General features: G+C 45.6%; 1 protein-coding gene across 2 annotated transcripts in view; it reads right to left on the bottom strand.

Annotated features, from left to right (window-relative positions):
* Positions 1-18,532, bottom strand: part of VCL (vinculin) — an 84,092-nt gene that overhangs the window by 7,859 nt on the left and 57,701 nt on the right. Inside the window, exons 10-19 of one of the 2 annotated variants that reach the window (XM_053388063.1) lie at positions 17,728-17,903; positions 15,782-15,972; positions 14,276-14,475; positions 12,694-12,822; positions 11,273-11,422; positions 9,364-9,472; positions 8,184-8,486; positions 7,966-8,090; positions 6,120-6,305; positions 1,141-1,368 (exon numbers count right to left, since the gene is read on the bottom strand). In XM_053388063.1, coding sequence (XP_053244038.1) covers positions 1,141-1,368; positions 6,120-6,305; positions 7,966-8,090; positions 8,184-8,486; positions 9,364-9,472; positions 11,273-11,422; positions 12,694-12,822; positions 14,276-14,475; positions 15,782-15,972; positions 17,728-17,903 — 1,797 coding nt within the window. The remainder of the gene's footprint in view (positions 1-1,140; positions 1,369-6,119; positions 6,306-7,965; positions 8,091-8,183; positions 8,487-9,363; positions 9,473-11,272; positions 11,423-12,693; positions 12,823-14,275; positions 14,476-15,781; positions 15,973-17,727; positions 17,904-18,532) is intronic. The other variant, XM_053388064.1, reaches the window with a different exon arrangement.

Below are 18,532 nucleotides of genomic sequence, written 5' to 3'. Positions count from 1 at the left end.
GCACAATGCAGCAACATGTTCTCATGCACATCTCACTTAAAATGAATGGGAGGCTTCTCCATTCATTTCAAGGAGATTTGCAAAGGAGAAAAGGTGCGCTAAATTGTGCCCCACATTAACCTCCACACGGAAAAGCACCATGTGAATTTTGCGGACAGGCACCAAAAGATCACCATTACTGACTGAAAAGACAATGAAAGAAAGACTCAATTTTTTTTTTTAAAGAAAGGGGGTTTCCACACATACATACCTAAATTTTAGTAACTGCACAGCCACACACTTAACTCCTTGCAGCATGCTAGTCCCAAAAGCGAAAAAGTGACCCGACAGATCCCAAAACATTTGTTTGCGATTAGTGCCAGCAAGCTCAGGACTAAGATTGCTCCCAGCCACGGACCGAGGATCTCCAGCAACATCATGGGCTGTGTATTTTTTTAAGAAAACCCAACGAAGTCTGAACTTAGCAACCAACACATTCAGCAGAGCTTGTTGACCAAAGTCCTCCCACCATGGGCCAGCCTTTTTACATTACAGCCAAGTGCACATCAGCAGGTCCAACTCCTGGGCCACGCCGCCATACCAAGCCATTCCTGGTCTGTCCAACGTTTTAGTGGAAGCCATTGATAAGAGGCAGAAAAGCACAATGATGCGTGTTAAATGACTTCGGGAATAACAACGACGACTCCCTCACAATCTGGAAGTCACTGAGAGACTCAACCATGGCTTCACAGGTAGTCAGCTGGTTTGTACGTATGTTTGTTTGGTTTGTTTTTTTCTCTTCCCTTTCGAAAAAAGAACCACTGCCGTGAAGAGACAGGTAAGGCAGAGAGCAACGACAGGGAAAGGAAGCCTTGATTAAGAAGGAGAGTAAAACGAAGGAAGTTGTGAGCCAAAATGAAGCTTTTTAAGCCCGGCCATCATCGCCAGCAGGCCTGTCAGAAACATGTGAAGCCACTCTCAATCCTCAACAATGAAGTGCAGACAAACTCGAATTTCATTCCAATTCAGAAAAGGAAAAAGAAAGAAAGAAAACACGAAAATGGGACCCGGCAAGGATCAAGAGTGAATGCAAATGTGTCAACGTTCCAAAATGGCTGGATGCAACGCGGGTCAGTCGCCAGGGGGAAATGGAGGAAGTACCTTACTAGACCACTTGGTGGCTTCCCGGTGCAGAGACTGAGCAGCGGCCAGAATGGGCTGGTTAACGGGCTGGTTGGTTGGCATTAACAGCAGCTCAGGCTCGTAATCATCTTCAATGTCAGAGGGGAGAGTGAATTCAACATCTGCTTCCTCCTCCTCCTCCTCCTCCTCCTGATCTACATCTACATCAGCCTCAGGGGCTTCCTTAACCTCATCAGTCACATCAGGCTTCGCAGGTTGGGCGGGGGGGGGATGCGGAGGGGGGGGATGAAGAAACAGGGACAGTTAGTATAAAGAAGCAGGATCTGGTCAAAGAGCAAGAACTGAGCTGGTTTTAGTAAATCCCTTTATTCTGGAAGGCAACGGAAGGAGGGGCAGGGAGGAAGGGACGCAATTCCAAGTGAACACTTGACCTGAGAATCTACAAAGGCTTCAAGGAGAGAAACAACAAGAGTTTAGAGAAAGCACACCAAGAATCATCATCGTTTTTCACTCGAGGTCCTCTCTAAAGTGTCTTCTATTTCACCACAACATTCTTTTCTGGCAAGACAATGGCGCCACCGAGACAGGAAAGGAAACGAGAAACAAAAGCAAGTGCAACACTTAAAGATTACTTAGGGGGTGCAAGAGGAAAGTTTCAACGATGAGGCTTGAGTGCTGAGAAAAAACCGCCAGGGAGCAGAGACGCCAGGGGCTGCTTTCTGTGCCCAAAAGAGACGGGAGAGGCCTTGCCGCAAGACAATCAAGGCAGGCACCCCTAGCAAGTTTAGGGTGCTATTAAGGGTGGGGAAGTGGAGGACCTGACCCTACGGAGCCTCACGGATATGAATGGAAGTCGCTCTAGGGCTTTTGTGTGTGTCCTTGTTGAAAAGAGCTCCTATTCATTTCAGCAAGGTTTGCACAGGAGAATTTGCAAGCAAATCGTGCTCCGTGTCCATTATTTTGTGGCGGGAATGTGGGGGGGGTGGGGAATTGGGACAAAGATGCCATATGGATTCTGCAGGCACCACCACGTCTTGGTCCAGGCCACGGAAAAGGAGGTTATTGTGAAAGCAAAACACAATGCAGGAAGGAAGTCAGGACAGAAAGCCAAGGGATTGTGGAAGAAACAGGAGAGGCTGCTCATTAGAAGGACATGATCAGTGTGTTAATTGTTAGCAGACAGAAAGGGATGTTAGCAGCACACACAAACAAAGCCAGTCGGAAATGTTTCTGTTAGCAGAAGGTTAATGAGATGGTGCCAGATTGTTTTGCCACAATGTTGTTCTACAAAAATCCAAATGAGGATTTTCAAATTGTTTGTCAGAGTATCCTGAATCACATCCTGGGGGAAGGATGTCTCTTAAAAAAACACCAGAACAGCTCGGTATTATCGCAGCCAATCTTCAGGGTACCACTCCATTACAGAAAGAGAAGACAAAAGGGGCAAACACTGCCTTTTCAAGTGCAACCAGACCCACACACAATTATCACATTTTATTTCAGTTTGCCCCCAGCCCCCACGTCCTTCACAAACCCCCCCCCCTTTGCATGTTCACACTTCCTTCTTCAAGAACAGCGGCTTTCAGTATTAAACCTTCTCTCCCCCCCTCCAATTACTCAGTTTATGCAATTATATGCTCCCAAATAATTTAGATGCAGCTTAAGGCGGCAGTGTGGGATTTCATCTCTTTTTGCTTTCTGGGCAAACACAGTGGTTAAATGCAGTGCGTTGAGTAAGAGCCATTTCTTTCAATGAGGACTAAGTGGTGAAGTCTTTCTGTAAGGCAACCTGAAACATCTGCTTAAGAGATAGCAAGCACTTATGGAGAAAAGCAACATGTCGGCTTCTGGGGAATTATTGATCCCAATGTGACCACCTCCCTTCTCCGTCCTGATCTGACAACTCAAAATGGGACAGGGGACAGCGAGCTGTGGGGGGAGTGCCTGAAAGTTAAGGTGCGTGTGTTTACTAAATATGAAGGACGTGTCAGTTTAAAAAATATTGGGTGGTATCCAACCAAATAATTCCACTCTTCTGGCTGTTGAATGGAACTTTCACTCCCTCTCCTCTCCCGCCTCCCAAATATGCTCCAGAGGGTTGGGGGGAAACCCAGAACATATTTAGGGGGACTTGCAGGGAGAGGAGGCAAAGAGGAAGTTCTACTGCACCTTATTTCGAGGGTCATTCATGCTGTCCATAACCCAAAGTGGTTCAAAGCATTAGGCAATTAAACCGCACACACTTGCCACTAAAGGGATTTGCATTAACAATCCATCTTAGGGGCTCTCTTTCAAATTTATTTTTCCATGTGGCCGAGTGAAGGATTCTGTGGGACTCTGTGCACTTTCGTAGAGGACACGGGACTAATAAATATCCCCCCCCCTTTCTGTCTCACTACGTTCGAGTAGCACAACAGCCAACAAAAATAGGGTGTATACCCTAGCAAATGTTCAAGTAGCACTGGGAAGGAGGAGAGAGGGCAAGGCAAGAAATTTATTGTCCAGGAAGAAGGAAAAATTAAATTGGCAGAGCATGAAGAGAAAAGAGGGGAAAGTTAATTTGCTACGCAGTCGGAATAAACAAGTAATACACAACTGAAACTATTTTTCACAGCCAGCTCAAAGCAATCCACTCGGTTTTTGCGCCTCCCCTCAGAGCCAGTGGCTTCTACACACAATCTCTTCTGCTGGAAGAGTGGCTCAGACTGTAGCCATTTATTCTCCACCTAGTTTTGGAGACCCATAAACCCACAATATTTATGTGCAGGGGGGAAAAACCCCACATTGCAGCCACCTTGGGACAGGGCACTGCAGATAATGTTCTCCTGAATGGAATTACCAAGATACAGCAGTTAGGATCAGCTTCTCTCAACAGCTGGGTTTATTTATTGATCCCACACACACCCCAGTGACCTTAAAGTTAAAATCTCAGAAGGCACCAAATCTCAACTACAATGTCTACCAGGACAGGTTTTAAATGATATTTTAAAACTACATTTTAAACTGAAGCAAATGTGATGTAGTGGAAAGTGTCGGACTTAAGATCTAGGGTTCAAATTCCACACTCAGCCACGAAGCTCGCTGGGTGAATTTGGGTTTCTCAGCCTTACCTACCTCACAAGGTGGTTGTGGGAATTAAAATGAGGAAAGAGGAGAATGACGTATGACTCCATGATCGCCTTGGGTAAAAAGGTGGAATATAAATCAAATAATACTGTTTTTCTCAAGCATGCTACTAAAATCAGTGAGAAAATGTGTGTGTGTGTGTGTGTGTGTGTGTGTGTGTGTGTGTATTCAGTGTTGCTTTGCTTGGAAAATTCATTTTGGATTGTTTGCTTTCCTGTTATCCCTTCCAAAAATAAAAACCGCCAAAGTCAAAATGATACTTGTTTTGTGATGAGATGCAAAAAATTACCCCAACCCCAAAAAACTCATTTGCAAGGGTTGGCATCGTTGTTGCAGCAATCTTAAACGAATCTGGCAAACATGGCAAGACCCATGTTACTGCCCCCATTCAGAGGTAAGCGTGGGTATTCTGCATAGCCTCTCTACACTGACCTCAGGGGCGGTCCACTTCTTGCAACACTCTGGTGGGGCAGGGGAGAAAGCTTGCGGAGCACAAAAAGGGCAAAAGGCAGTTGCTTTGAGCTTGATTCCCCAACTCAAGGAAAAGGTCCCGAATGCTGGCATAAATTCTTAAGGCTCATTTCAGCTAAAGGTTCAAGTCCGGTGAGGTTTCCCTCCCCCTTCTTGCTACCGCTAAAGTTCTACATACGCCAAGGCGTGGTTATGAAATCTATGCACAATAAGAGTCTTGGGAACGATTCTACGGTTTTAATGAAATGATGGGATGTGAAAAGTCCCATGCTTATATCAACAATTTGCAAAGGTTTAAAAATAGCCTTGATCAAGCTGCAAAGCTTGGTGCAGCTTCTGAAAAAGCCCACTTCTGGGTAGACTTGTGAAAAGGAGAGAGAGTGCACAAAATATTGTGGATATTGTTGGAGATTACACACCACCTTTCCAAAGCATTGCAGCAAGGACGGTGAAACGTGCAGCCCTGCAGATGGACTCCCGACTCCCATCGGTCCAAAGAAGTATGGCCAATGGACAGGGATGATAGGAGTTGTAGTCCAGCACCTTCTCTTGAAGGACCACAGGTTTCCCCATTCCTGCACTACAGAGTCAGCACGACATAAAGGTTTTCATGGCTTCATGGGGGGACGCAATGCTGGATGCAACAGCAGAAAGTCGATTTTAGATTGCCTCTTTCCTAACTCCTGCAGTATTATCAAGTTTTTGTTTGTTTGTTTTCAGTGCTCTTCCAGAGCACACTGGAAACCGTTGTGGAGTTTCTCACTTCATTTGGGTGAGGCGGATTGGTTTTCTCCCTCCTCTGTTGGATTTGACCCCCAATTCCAACTCACCCAGGGCATAAAATTTCCTGGCAACCTGAGGAAGGTTTTAAAGTGAGGTCTTTGCACAGCAGCGATAAGAACGGTCAATGGTGAGGATTTGCAATCAGCAATTCACTCTCTAAAAAGAGCCCAACCTCTGAAGATCAATACCAGGGGTCAGCAAGGTTTACCGATCGTGGGCCGGATCACTCCCACGGAGACTGTCTGTGGGCCAGACTGGTGCAGCGTGACACCGAAAATCGCGTCTGTGCATGTCTGTGGCGCCGGTAATCGCTTCTGTGCATGCCCAGACACCGAAAATCACGCCTGCACAGAAGCGATTTTCGGCATCTGGACATGTGCAGACACAATTTCCGGTGTCGTGGGCCGGTAAAACAGTCTTTGTGGGCCGCATCTGGCCCATGGGCCACACATTGCCGACCCCTGATCTATAGAAACCGATCTGCCTACAACACTGGGGTATCCCCGAGTGACATCAATGCAATACCCACGAAACACACCGGTCTGCAATTTCTTTGGGTTAAATGGAGGAGAAGCAGCAGTTAAGCAAGAACACAAGGATGCATTGGCTGTTCTTACCTTGCTGGACCACTTTCTGGCTTCATCGTGGAGCTGCCTGGCAGCCATCATCATGGGCTGGTTGAGCACCTCCCCAGCCTTCGCCTCTGGGAACTCTTCATCCTTCTCTTCAGGAGGGGGGGGCCTGGGGGGAGGAACCTCGCCCTCTGGCAGCGGCGGCTTGGGAGGAGCAAGTTCATCTGTAAGCTAAGGAAGAAAGGAAATGGGTTGCAGTACCCCAACGCAGAGATCCAAATGCAAAATGGCCAAATCTATAGCAATCCACAGAATGGGGAATCTACTTTTATTTTTTTTCTCCAGCTTTTGCACCCGAGTTGTCCCTTTATTTATTTATTTAATACTTATTAGTTTTACATAGTGGTTATTATACACGTCAAACATAACAATTCATACAAAAAAGAAAAAAAAGAGGTTCTCTCAAACCTTCTGACCTCCATGGGTTCCATTTCTAAAAATTTGTTCCTGCATCTTTTACTGTAATCTATCTATTATAAATCCATAGTATCCAAAGTTTGTGTTACTTTACAAGTGTTACTGTATTCCTGCTAGTGATTTCAACTGTTTACAGTGGTTTCTAAGGTATGTTATAAAATTATTCTAGTCCTTAATAAAAAATTGGTCTTCCTGATTTCTGATCCTTCCCTGGATGGGGAATTTTCAGTGCTTTGGGCAAACTTTTCAAACTCAAATTCACCATTCTTTTGTCAAGCTGAGAATAATGAAGATTAAGACACCTACCCAAGAATAAGAATATTAAAATCCATTACGGTAGACTTTACAAAATGATCTCTTAAGTTAGCAACTGTTAGCAAAAGCATCCTTCATCCCTCTCACTTGGTTTTCTGATCTGCTACCCAGCAGGAAATTGTAGAAAGGGTGGGGGACAATAACTCACTTCAGAAGTCCTTCTATAGAGAAGGTAACTGAGGTTGTCTGGCGCTGTGGGTTAAACCACAGAGCCTAGGGCTTGCTGATCAGAAGGTCGGTTCGAATCCCCACAACGGGGTGAGCTCCCGTTGCTCGGTCCCAGCTCCTGCCAACCGAGCAGCTTGAAAGCACAAAGTGCAAGTAGATAAATAGGTACCACTCCGGCTGGAAGGTAAACGGCATTTCTGTGCACTGCTCTGGTTCGCCAGAAGCGGCTTAGTCATGCTGGCCACATGACCCAGAAGCTGTACGCCAGCTCCCTTGGCCAGTAAAGCGAGATGAGCGCTGCAACCCCAGAGTCGTTCGTGACTGGACCTAACTGTCAGGGGTCCCTTTACCTTTACCTTTACTAATATGCTATCATATTATATATTCAATTCCTGGATTCAAATGCCCATGTTTTCAAGACAGCTTTGAAAGGCACGGACAGTTTTTCTGAAATCTCAAAAAGGTGCACCTACCCTCCTTTAAGTTCTTCCTATTAATGGATGTGTTCACAACAACAGTTCTCCAAGTTCAAAGTTTATACATAATCACAGATGGCCTGAAAGGCACACACTTGGCTTTAAACTGCTGCTTTTCTCAGCAAAATACCAGGAATCTGTTCTTTTCTTGCCACTTCTGTGTTTTTTGGTTGGATTACCTTCATACAGAGGGCATTGTACTCCACTCTCAAGGGCCACAAGTCCAAATCTGGCTTCACAAGATGCTAAAAAAACAAAACTTGGGGACGCAATCTTGTGTGTATGCCAGCGCGTATTATATAAGAACACTGTGTGCCTGGAATCAGATTTCAGCATTAAGTGTTTCCACCCACACAAGGAAACCACAGCCATTTAAATAATTGAAAGTAGCTCAACCAAATGGTTGCAGATTACCTCTGTCCTTCCAGAGCAATTCTCCGTAACACAGCACTTACGTGAAGTTGCTCAAGATCAGGAGGCGGAGGGGGGAAGTCGGGTTCCTGGGGCTGGAAAGCTTCTCGGACTTTGGCCACAGCTCCCAGGATCCTGTAGCCGGAATCAAGGAAATTCTTCTGCAAACCTAGGAAAGAGAGAGAGCTTAGTATTTAGTTTTGAAAATTCAGGGACAAGACACTTTGAAGAGCTGGAGAAAGCATCTCTGTCTAATGCTTACCGGGATCAGAAATGTTTCCTGCCACAGCTTTCGCATCCATCACCATTGGCGAAATAGTTTTGCTCAGGTCATCAGAGGCAGCTTTCACAGCTTCCCGGAACTTGGGATCCTCTGAGTTTTCCACCTCCTTCTTTGCCACTAACAAAATCCGGTTTGCTCGCCGGGCAATGCTGGTGGCCCCAGCGACAAGCATCTGCGGCTGAATGTTGGCCATCGCAACTTTGCACTTGTCCAGGTCTTTCTTAATGGCCTCCTCGGAAGCATCCAACAGAGACTTGGTATCAATTGCTTCGTCCACCATCCCTAGGGTAAGACGTTTACAGATTTACCTCCCTTCATGTACACGGCAAGGGGAAAGGACGCTGGAGGGGAAGGTCACCCTTAAATACAGGATGGAGTTCTGCTACCTTGGCCAGGTGAATTTGTCAGGGTGCTGATTTGGCACAATCCTGATTATGAGCATTTAAACTCTTATCACCCTTTTCAGTTGGCTCTTGCCACCAGAGGGCCTCCAAATTCTATCAAATCCTCAAACAGGAATGGGTTTCATTTACATGGGGATGAGTACATTTTTGTACTGCGGATAGTGGAAAACACACTAGATCAATGTTTCGCAAACTTGGGTCTCCTGCTGTTTTTGGACTACAATTCCCATCATCCCTGACCACTGGGTCCTGCTAGCTAGGGATTATGGGAGTAGTCCTAAAACAGCTGCAGACCCAAGTCTGCGAAACCCTGTGCTAGATTTACAGAAAGGGAACTCAGTGGGACAAGGGAACTTGGATGGAACTTCAATATGTAAAAATGGATGTCAGATTTCTTCCCTTAACAGCATCTGTGCGCGAACGCAAAACACATCCAAATCTATATACAATTTTGCCGTAATGAACAAGTGATTGAAATAGAGTTGCATGACAATAATTTATCCAAACGTTGTGTTTGTAGGCTGCCAGTGATCAGGCCAAGACATATTCCAAACAAAAGTATGGTGCAATGTTTTCCTCGAGTCCACTGTGACTTTTTTTGGGTGGGGCGATGACTTTTCCCTTTCTGTCACATGTTTAAGTCAACTGCATCAAGGAATTGCTCTTCCCTTTCTAGTTTCCTTCCAATTATATCTCAGGCTCGTCATCAGTGATTTGGGGCTACAAAACCACGGCCACAAGCTCCTCCATTTTACCTGTCATTTTTTCCACATTATCAATCCACTGGTTCTTCATGGTCTCAAAGTGCTCATAAGCAGCTTGATTTCCAGGATTCCTTAGAAGGATGCGAGCGGCAGATACTACCTGCCAATGCAAAAACACCCTAATATGATGGCAGTAATGATGCACAGGAACAGAAAGTAAGTGCACTGGGATTTATTTTGCAGTGTAGGTAATCTGAAAGCTAAGCATCTCTCATCTGAAATGGGTCCCAGTTTGGGGAGTTTCACAAGAAGTCTCCAACTGAAAGATGGATTTATACCACTCAAGAACACTCTGAGGTACAGTCGTACCTTGGTTGATGAACGCCTTGTGAGTCAAACGTTTTGGTCCCCGAATGCCCCAAACCCAAAAGGAGTGTTTGCGAACGTTCTTTGGAACCCGAACATCTGATGCGGCTTCTGATTGGCTACAGGAGCTTCCTGCAGCCAACCGAAGCCACACCTTGGTTTCTGAACGTTATGGAAGTCAAACAGACTTCCAGAACGGTTTCCGTTCGACTTCTGAGGTATGACTGTACTGAGAATTTCCGAAGAGCATAATTCCCAATCATGACATGGGGACTGCACAGAATTATTATTTTTTAATTACCGCCTTTATTTAGAAGAAAACAACAACAAGATAAAGCCAAGAAATTACGGAAGTCTCTAGTGCAAATAGTAATTGTTAAAATACTTTCATCACATGAACGTAAGTAGACTATTACACAATAGCTTGTAAAAATTACTTTTTCTATACAGGAAATCCTTCAGATTTATTCCTACTCGAAGTACATGCTCCCAAAGTAGGAAACAGACACACAAAGGATCTGCTTATCCAGAGACCCAAGTGTGAAGACTGACCAGAGAGAGAACATATTCCATGACAGTGGAACATATTCCACTGGTCAGTGAAAGATTCGCCATACACCATAAAAAGCTGTCAGGTCCTTCTTTCCTTAGGAGAATACGGTGAAAGATTATGGTGCTCTCTAGTTTTCAACTGAGCCTCAGAGGAATTTTAAGCTGCTACTGAAAAACGCAAAAGGGGCGGGCATGATCCCAATGATGCTATGAACCACTCTCGTGGAGGCCGTCAGAGGGAAGGAAGTTAATGCCAGACACCCCTCTGTTATGCCCGGATCCAGCTCCCACTGAAATTCCCTCCTCTTCCAGCTTTTTAGATTGTAGCTTAACTTATAAAAGGTCTTTTTGGCCGAGAAATGGGACGAAGCTATAAAATAAATGCAATGTTCACCTGAAAGTGTTCATTAATTTCAATGGGACTTAGAAAGTAAGTCCTTAAGACTGCAGTCAAAGCGAGCCTCTGTTTCTGTAGGTTAAGCCAACCTATGCATACATTTTTATGAGATTTTATAGATTTTGCTTTTTTTTTTAACAGACTCCTAAAAATAGCCTACAATTTAAGGAAGTTACCCTCTCTCAAGCTCTCGATTTGTGTGCTGTCTCTCACACAGAGAATCATCTCATCCTAATATTTAAATGCTCATGTTTTATTCTTGACTCCTTCTCTCATTCAATTTATTTAACTTCAGGTTCAGATATTGGCGTCCCCAACCCCACTACATGCTTATTGGAGATGAACTCTCTGGATAGAACCTGAACAACTGAATTTTTCGACCAGGTGAAGTTTTTGGTGGCTGCAAACTGGGGAACGCTCAACCAGAAGTGTGCAGATCTTTGGGCGTTCTGCAGTAGATCGGCAAGGATTCCTGACTTCCAATTGTTTAACGATAACAGCAGCAAAATGACCCCCATTCCGTGGCATAAATTATACCAAGAAAATGAAGACAGACTGGGGTAACTGAGAGGGGTTGTTGTCATTGTCAAACGTCTGTGAGCTCCGATCAAAACCGGAGTTTCTGACAGTGAGAGGGAAAGATACCTGAGGAGTGAGCTCTCTTGCGGACTTCACAGTTGCTTGTATGCCTTCGACAGTACTTTTGTTGGCTGTTCCAACTGCAGCTGCCTTTTCTGCAGTAGCTCCAAGCCTGGCAGCATGGTTTTCAAAATTGGCTGCCCTGTCATCAAACACCTGAAAGTTGAAATACATCAACAACCACAGATTAAAAAATGCAGCCAGTTCAGAGTTTTATACCAAGCCAGGGGCCCATAGCAACTCACAGTAACCCCTTCAATTACAGACTAGGTGCTTCAATTAAGGTTAGTTTAATCAATGATGAATTTATAATTCTTTGGTGATTTATTAGAAAACTAAAACTGTTCAGCAGAGATACCAAGCTGCTAATCTTTCAGGGCTCATTTGCTTCTTTTGCTGCAACTGACTAGCTACCCCTCTCTGAAAGATGAACAGAGTAACACACACATTTCTTATGGACAGAACTCTTTTTGGCAATTCTAAGCCCTGGTTTCTCCTGCCAACCTAGCAGTTCAAAAGCACATCTAAGTGCAAGTAGATAAATAGGTACTACTCCGACGGGAAGGTAAACGGCGTTTCCGTGCGCTGCTCTGGTTTGCCAGAAGCGGCTTAGTCATGCTGGCCACATGACCCGGAAGCTGTACGCCGGCTCCCTCGGCCAGTAAAGAGAGATGAGCGTCACAACCCCAGAGTTGTCTGGGACTGGATCTAACGGTCAGGGGGTCCCTTTACCTTTAAGCCCTGGTTTACACACACAAGGCTACAATGATAATGGGCATGAATGCACCATGATAGATATGAGTACCAAAGTCAGAGCTTTCCTCAGATCACCTTAAAAGTGCAATTCTTTTCAAGGAAGATGGTTCAAACAGTCAGTTGTCACCAACTGACTCTGAGCTTCCATTAAAAAAGCTCTTCTAGAAAGAAAGACATGTGACAAAATGTAAAGGTACCCTTCCAAGTGATTTCTGTGGAATGTGAGCGGCATGTCTGCCTTGTATATTTTTTCTGGTACTGAGGAATACTCCCTGTTGTCATTAGATAGCAATAACATCTGTGTGTGATCTCCACTGTAAGGACCAGAAGGACACAACTGACTTCCTGTGATAAGCATAAGGTTGTTAGGGTGGCTGTCTCTCTCATTTTGTGTTGAGTCACACAACCCAAGGCAGCCATTTTGTGACTGGCACCCGCAGAACACTCAAGGCTCAGAATGTACCCCTACTCCAAAACATTTGGCTACACCTGGATTAAGTTATAGTAATGTTTCAAACTGTAGACACCAACTGCATTCCTTTTCTTCAAGGGTGGTGGGGGGAAACCATTCAAGTATAAAAAAATCTAACATCTGACTGTTACTTTGGCCTATGCAGAATTATATTGCTCACTGTAACTTAAAGACTGGTGCATGCTGGGAACAGACTCACCTCGTCCCTGTTGGGGGCGTCTGGAGGAGCAGTGGCCGCTACTGCCAACAGTTTAATTGGTGTTGTCGTGTCGCTGAACACATCAGATACTTCCTGGGTCATGGCTTCTTGCATCCTTGATTTCAGATCCTTAATAGGAATGCAAAGGCTCCGCGTCAAAACACAGAAATGGGTTTGCCATGATGAAGTGTGGTGCAAAAGTAAAACACTGGATCTGAATATGGACAGCCTAGGTTCAAACAAGGCTCAGCCATAAAGCTGAAGTTACAAACAGATAGGAGACCTTCAAAGATGGACCTTGAGAAGGACCGTGAAGTAGGGCCCCTGACGCCCCACTCTCAATTCACCATCTAGCTAGATTTTTAGTCTATACCCCTAACCTAGAACACTAAAAAAGCAAAGCTAGGAAAGAAGGGAGGTTGCTATTAAGAATGTGAGGTGGCTGACGTGGAGCAAGACCAACATAACTCCACACTAGCGCTGTGGTCTAAGCCACTGAGCCTCTTGGGCAGGTTTCCTCAAACTTGGCCCTCCAGATGTTTTTTTGTTATGTACTGAAGTTCTCACCCTGGGCCAGCAGGGAGATACTGTAGATAGTTTTCACTCAGGTCCACATATGCAAATAAGGGATTGAAAGTGACGTTCAGTGATCGGATAGTTACAGAAAATGGTTACTGTTGTGTTCTAGTGGAGCTCTATATAAGCAGGCTGGCTGAACCCTTCAGTTCAGTTCTGTTCTGGCCTGTGAATAAACAAGAGCTGTTTGAAGAATCACTGTGTCATATGTTCACCCACAACTTAACATTTTTGGCCTACAACTCCCATGATCCCTAGCTAACAGGACCAGTGGTCAGGGATGATGGGAACTGTAGTCTCAAAACATCTGGAGGGCCAAGTCTGAGGAAGCCTGCTCTTGGGCTTGCTGATCAGAACGCCGGTAGTTCGAATCCCCGCGATGAAGTGAGCTCCCGTTGCTCTGTTCCAGCTCCTGCCAACCTAGCAGTTCGAAAGCGCGCCAGTGCAAGTGAATAGGCAAAGCTGTGGCGGGAAGGTAAACGGCATTTCTGTGCACTCTGGTTTCCATCACGGTGTCCCATTGTGCCAGAAGCGGTTTAGTCATGCTGGCCACATGACCCGGAAAGCTGTCTGTGGACAAACGCTGGCTCCCTTGGCCTTAAATCGAGATGTGTGCCATAACCCCATAGTCGCATTTGAATGGACTTAACTGTCCAGGGATCCTTTAGCTTTTACTGAGCAAGAACTGGGCCCAATCCACAAGAGTTCTGTGAGGAGCTCTATGCCCAAAACTGCCAAACGTCACTTCCTTCAGGAAATGGCCAGCAGTGGGTGGCAGGGGTAATTGGAATTGGAATTAATTGGAATTAAGTTAAATTAATGGAGGATGCACAGCAGCAAAAGAATGTAGATTGTGTCCAAAGCGTTTATGTCTATAATCTATGTTGCAAAGACCAGTAGCTTGAACAGGAAGGTTCTCTGGCTTTGTTAGTTAACACATATAGACTGACAACACACTGTCCGACATGAGCTCTTCCTTCTCTTTTCAAATACTGTTTTTATTTACCTTCAATGAGTCCTGCAGCTGGGCAGCAATTGCCTTGGCTTGAGGAGATTCCCCTTCGCCTCGTGCTGCCAGGTCAGCTAACTGGACAGCCAGCTGTTCCACACGGTCACATTTGGCGAGCAGGTCCTGGCGATAAGGTCCCAGCATGACATTGGCAAGACGGCGACCTTCGGCCACAAGACCCCGGATGGCAGCCTGACCTGCATTGAAAGTGATTCATCTTGCTTAATTTATGGAGCAAGAGAAATTAGAACAGTAGTGCCACCACCGTCAGAGATCAGGCTGAGGAGTACTGCTTTGATGAGGAATGGTGGGAGCCTCCCCCTGCTCCTGACCAGGCTCCCGAAGCTGCCCAGGAGCAGTGAAACAGTATAGATTTGGAACAATGGTTTGCAGAGGGGCACAGTTCTGAAGACAAAAGTTGGGACAAACTGGCGGTTGAACAGCAAAGTGAAGAAGAACTGGGAGAGAAAGAGAGCTAACAGACTCTCTCTCGCTGGAGAGTGTCCAGCCTATCAGTCCAAGGTCACGTAGAGTAGATAAGGTGGCTACACAAAAAGCACAGTGGCTGTGAAATCAGGTTGCAAGGCACAGAAGTGACTAGGAGGGAAGTGGGTGGAAACCTTAACTGGGAACACCATCATTCCGATAATGGCTGCTTTGTTCTTTTGCTGTGATCATTAAAATCTCTTTAAATGGTAAGCGACTCTTTTCGCTTTGTCCTGCTTATCTATGGCCAGGGGGGGGGGGGCGGGAACCGAGTCCCCGAAGCCTGACAACCACTCATGAAAATAAAGCAGAGTTGCCATTGTTAAGCTTTAGTGCCAGCATAATCACTACCTTCCCCTAGGTACTCTGAAACGCTACCATGCTGCAACACGTCCTCCCTAATAACTAGGCAGCCCTATTTTCTCTGTAGTATCCGGGCTTATACGAGTCGGCTTTGGCATGTCCCACCTGAAGTCATCACAGAGAAAAGACCACTTGTGAAGGGGATTTCTGTGCAGGTTAAAAAAAAGATGGCCTCATGGTGCTATATAGATTTTTATTTTGGGCTGCCCGTTGTTTTCAATTACTCATTCTCCAGTTTGCCTGAGATTCCCCATCATTTATTTGTTATCTTATGTTTAGCAGAGGTTGTTCTTTGTTATTTTGTTGGCTTCTGCTATCCTCTCTCCTGGATTTTCCTTCTTTGAGATTCCTGCATTGCAGATTAGATGACCCTATATTATAATATTTCCCCAGCCACTGTGGGCGGCTCCCAACAGATTATTAATAATAAAGAGATAAAACATCAAACATTAAAGCTTCCCTTGTGATCCCTCTTCCAACTTGATAATTCTCTGGTTCTTTGGCTTCCCATAATAGAGAGCTGCCGGTTCCAAAGGAGAGGGAGAGATTGTTGGAAATGATCGTTGGAGCAGCGATTTTGCATTGAGCCACTAGGTGGACCTCAACTCCCACCTGAGTTCATGTTCACACGCACAGAAAAATTAAAACACTCACCTACTCCACGGTCATCAACTGTAGGGTTGTCTATCCATCTCTGAGCTTGCTCAATCTTCCCTTCTAGGTGGACAGCAGCCTTGGCAGGTCTGCTGTTTGCAACAGCCCTGTTGGTTTTAGACTGCAAATTCTGCAGCGATGTCGCTATTTGCTTTGCTAATGCACGGGCTTCGGGAGAATCCCCCTTTCCACTGCAGAGAAGAAGAAAAATCTGTTAAGGAAACTTCATTAAAATCAGTTCAAAAAGTAGGTTGGTTTCTGTTAATAAGACGTTTATGTATCGTAACTGTGAATATGCTATTTGCTACGCTTAACTGCATTCAACAAAGCACTGTGGTCTGCATTTTCACAAAGGATGAGTCAAGGCAATCTTTAAAAAAGGAAAGCAAGTAGCTTAATGAATGAAAGCAATTCCGGCAAGGAAAGTTCAACTAACAACGCCAAGTGAAATTCTTCATTGAAGACCCTTTCCGACACATTTAAAAATACTGGGGCCCTAGCAACACTACAAATGCATGTCACTTAAAGGTAAAGGGACCCCTGACCATTAGGTCCAGTCGTGGCCAACTCTGGGGTTGCGGTGCTCATCTCGCTTTATTGGCCGAAGGAGTCGGCGTACAGCTTCCAGGTCATGTGGCCAGCATGACTAAGCCACTTCTGGCGAACCAGAGCAGCGCACGGAAACGCCATTTGCCTTCGCACCGAAGTGGTACCTATTTATCTACTTGCACTTTGACGTGCTTTTGAACTGCTAGGTTGACAGGAGCAGGAACCGAACAACGGGAGCTCACCCCATCGCGGGGATTCGAACCGCCGACCTTCTGATCAGCAAGTCCTAGGCTCTGTGGTTTAACCCACAGCGCCACCCGCCAAGGCTTCTTCCCAATAATCCTGGGGTATGGCAGTTGGGCAAAGTGCAGAGAATTCTGTTGAGAGATCCGTTGCACACACATCCTAAACCGAGCTGGACACTACGATCATCATTTGAGGGCGCTTTTCATGCACCTCCTATGCTAGAAGTCTGGAGGGCAGCAACACAAGAGCAAGCCTTTTCTGCGGTGGCCCCCACTTGTGGAATGCTCTCCCCAGGGAGACTTGCCTGGCACCTTTGCTACATCTCTTTAGGCAAAAACATTCCTCTTCCCCCAGGCCTTTGACTAATTGAACAATCTCTGGCAGGTGTTGTTTTTGTCATGGTATGCAATCTTTCTGTTTTATTGCAAATTGCCCTGTGATCTTCGGATGAAGGGCGGTATAGAAATGTAATAAATCATAGCTACAAAAACAATGATTGAAGGGTTGAAGGGCAGTATAAAGGTAAAGGTAAAGGTACCCCTGCCTGTACGGGCCAGTCTTGACAGACTCTGGGGTTGTGCGCCCATCTCACTCAAGAGGCCGGGGGCCAGCGCTGTCCGCAGACACTTCCAGGTCACGTGGCCAGCGTGACATCACTGCTCTGGCAAGCCAGAGCCGCACACGGAAACGCCGTTTACCTTCCCGCTAGTAAGCGGTCCCTATTTATCTACTTGCACCCGGGGGTGCTTTCGAACTGCTAGGTTGGCAGGCGCTGGGACCGAGCAACGGGAGCGCACCCCGCCGCGGGGATTCGAACCGCCGACCTTTCGATCGGCAAGCCCTAGGCGCTGAGGCTTTTACCCACAGCGCCACCCGCGTCCCGAAGGGCGGTATAGAAATGTAATAAATCATAGCTACGAAAACAATGATTCCCATAGTTGTGTGGGAAGAGGAAATGGCCACTGAACTAGTTCCAGTCTCTGGTGTGGACATGCCAAGAGAACGCTTTCCTCCGCCAACAGAAGCTAATGGGACAGCCATACAGCCATACTGCTAGCCAGTCATAAACGCACAAAGCAAACTACAGAGTACATAAGACTTAAAACCAATGGAACTTACATGGAAGTAGCCATGCCCATGTCAATACTTACTGTTTCCGGAGGTCTGACAACTTAGCAGTCAGGGCCGAGATTTCTCCGAGGGACCGCAAAATGTCGTCTCGCTCTTTGGGGTCCTCGCAGAGCTCTGCAATTTTCCTGGCTTCAGCCATAATGCCTCGAATGTGTTCCTCTCCTTCGCTTCCCCCATGAGGATCTGCCAGCCAGCTCTTGATGTAAAAAGAACATGTTGACGCACAAAGATCTGCTTACAGTATCTGAACCTTCTGCGGTGCAATAGTCTGAAATGCTATCCTACACCTCAAATTTAGCTAGGTTGAAATAAAGATATTGATGTTCTTTTTCTTTTAAAAAAAGGAAGTAAGATTTTGTTTGAGTTTTAAAAAAATATGGGAGGACAAGATTAACAAAGCTGAAAGACGGCCTCAGCCCAGTATACCTGAAGGAGTGTCTCCACCCCCATCATTCAGCCCAGACACTGAGGTCCAGCTCCGAGGGCCTTCTGGCAGTTCCCTCACTGCGAGAAGTGAGGTGACAGGGAAACAGGCAGAGGGCCTTCTTGGTAGTGGCACCCTCCCATCAGATGTCAAGGAAATAAGCAACTCTCTGATTTTTAGAAGATATCTGAAGGTAACCCTGTTTAGGGAAGTTTTTAATGTTTGATCATGTTTTTACTATTCTGTTGGGAGCAGCCCAGAGTGGCTGAGGAAACCCAGCCAGATGGGCAAGGCATAAATAATGAAATTAATTAATTAATTATTATTATTATTATTATTATTATTATTATTATTATTATTATTTCTAAAACAGAAGTGCATCCTTGAAAGTCACACCTTTG

This window comes from Podarcis raffonei, chromosome 5 (genome assembly GCF_027172205.1).
Source record: "Podarcis raffonei isolate rPodRaf1 chromosome 5, rPodRaf1.pri, whole genome shotgun sequence".
NCBI lineage: Eukaryota > Metazoa > Chordata > Lepidosauria > Squamata > Lacertidae > Podarcis > Podarcis raffonei.
Note: the sequence above shows the minus strand (reverse complement) of the source record. Positions and strands in the feature narration are given on the sequence as shown.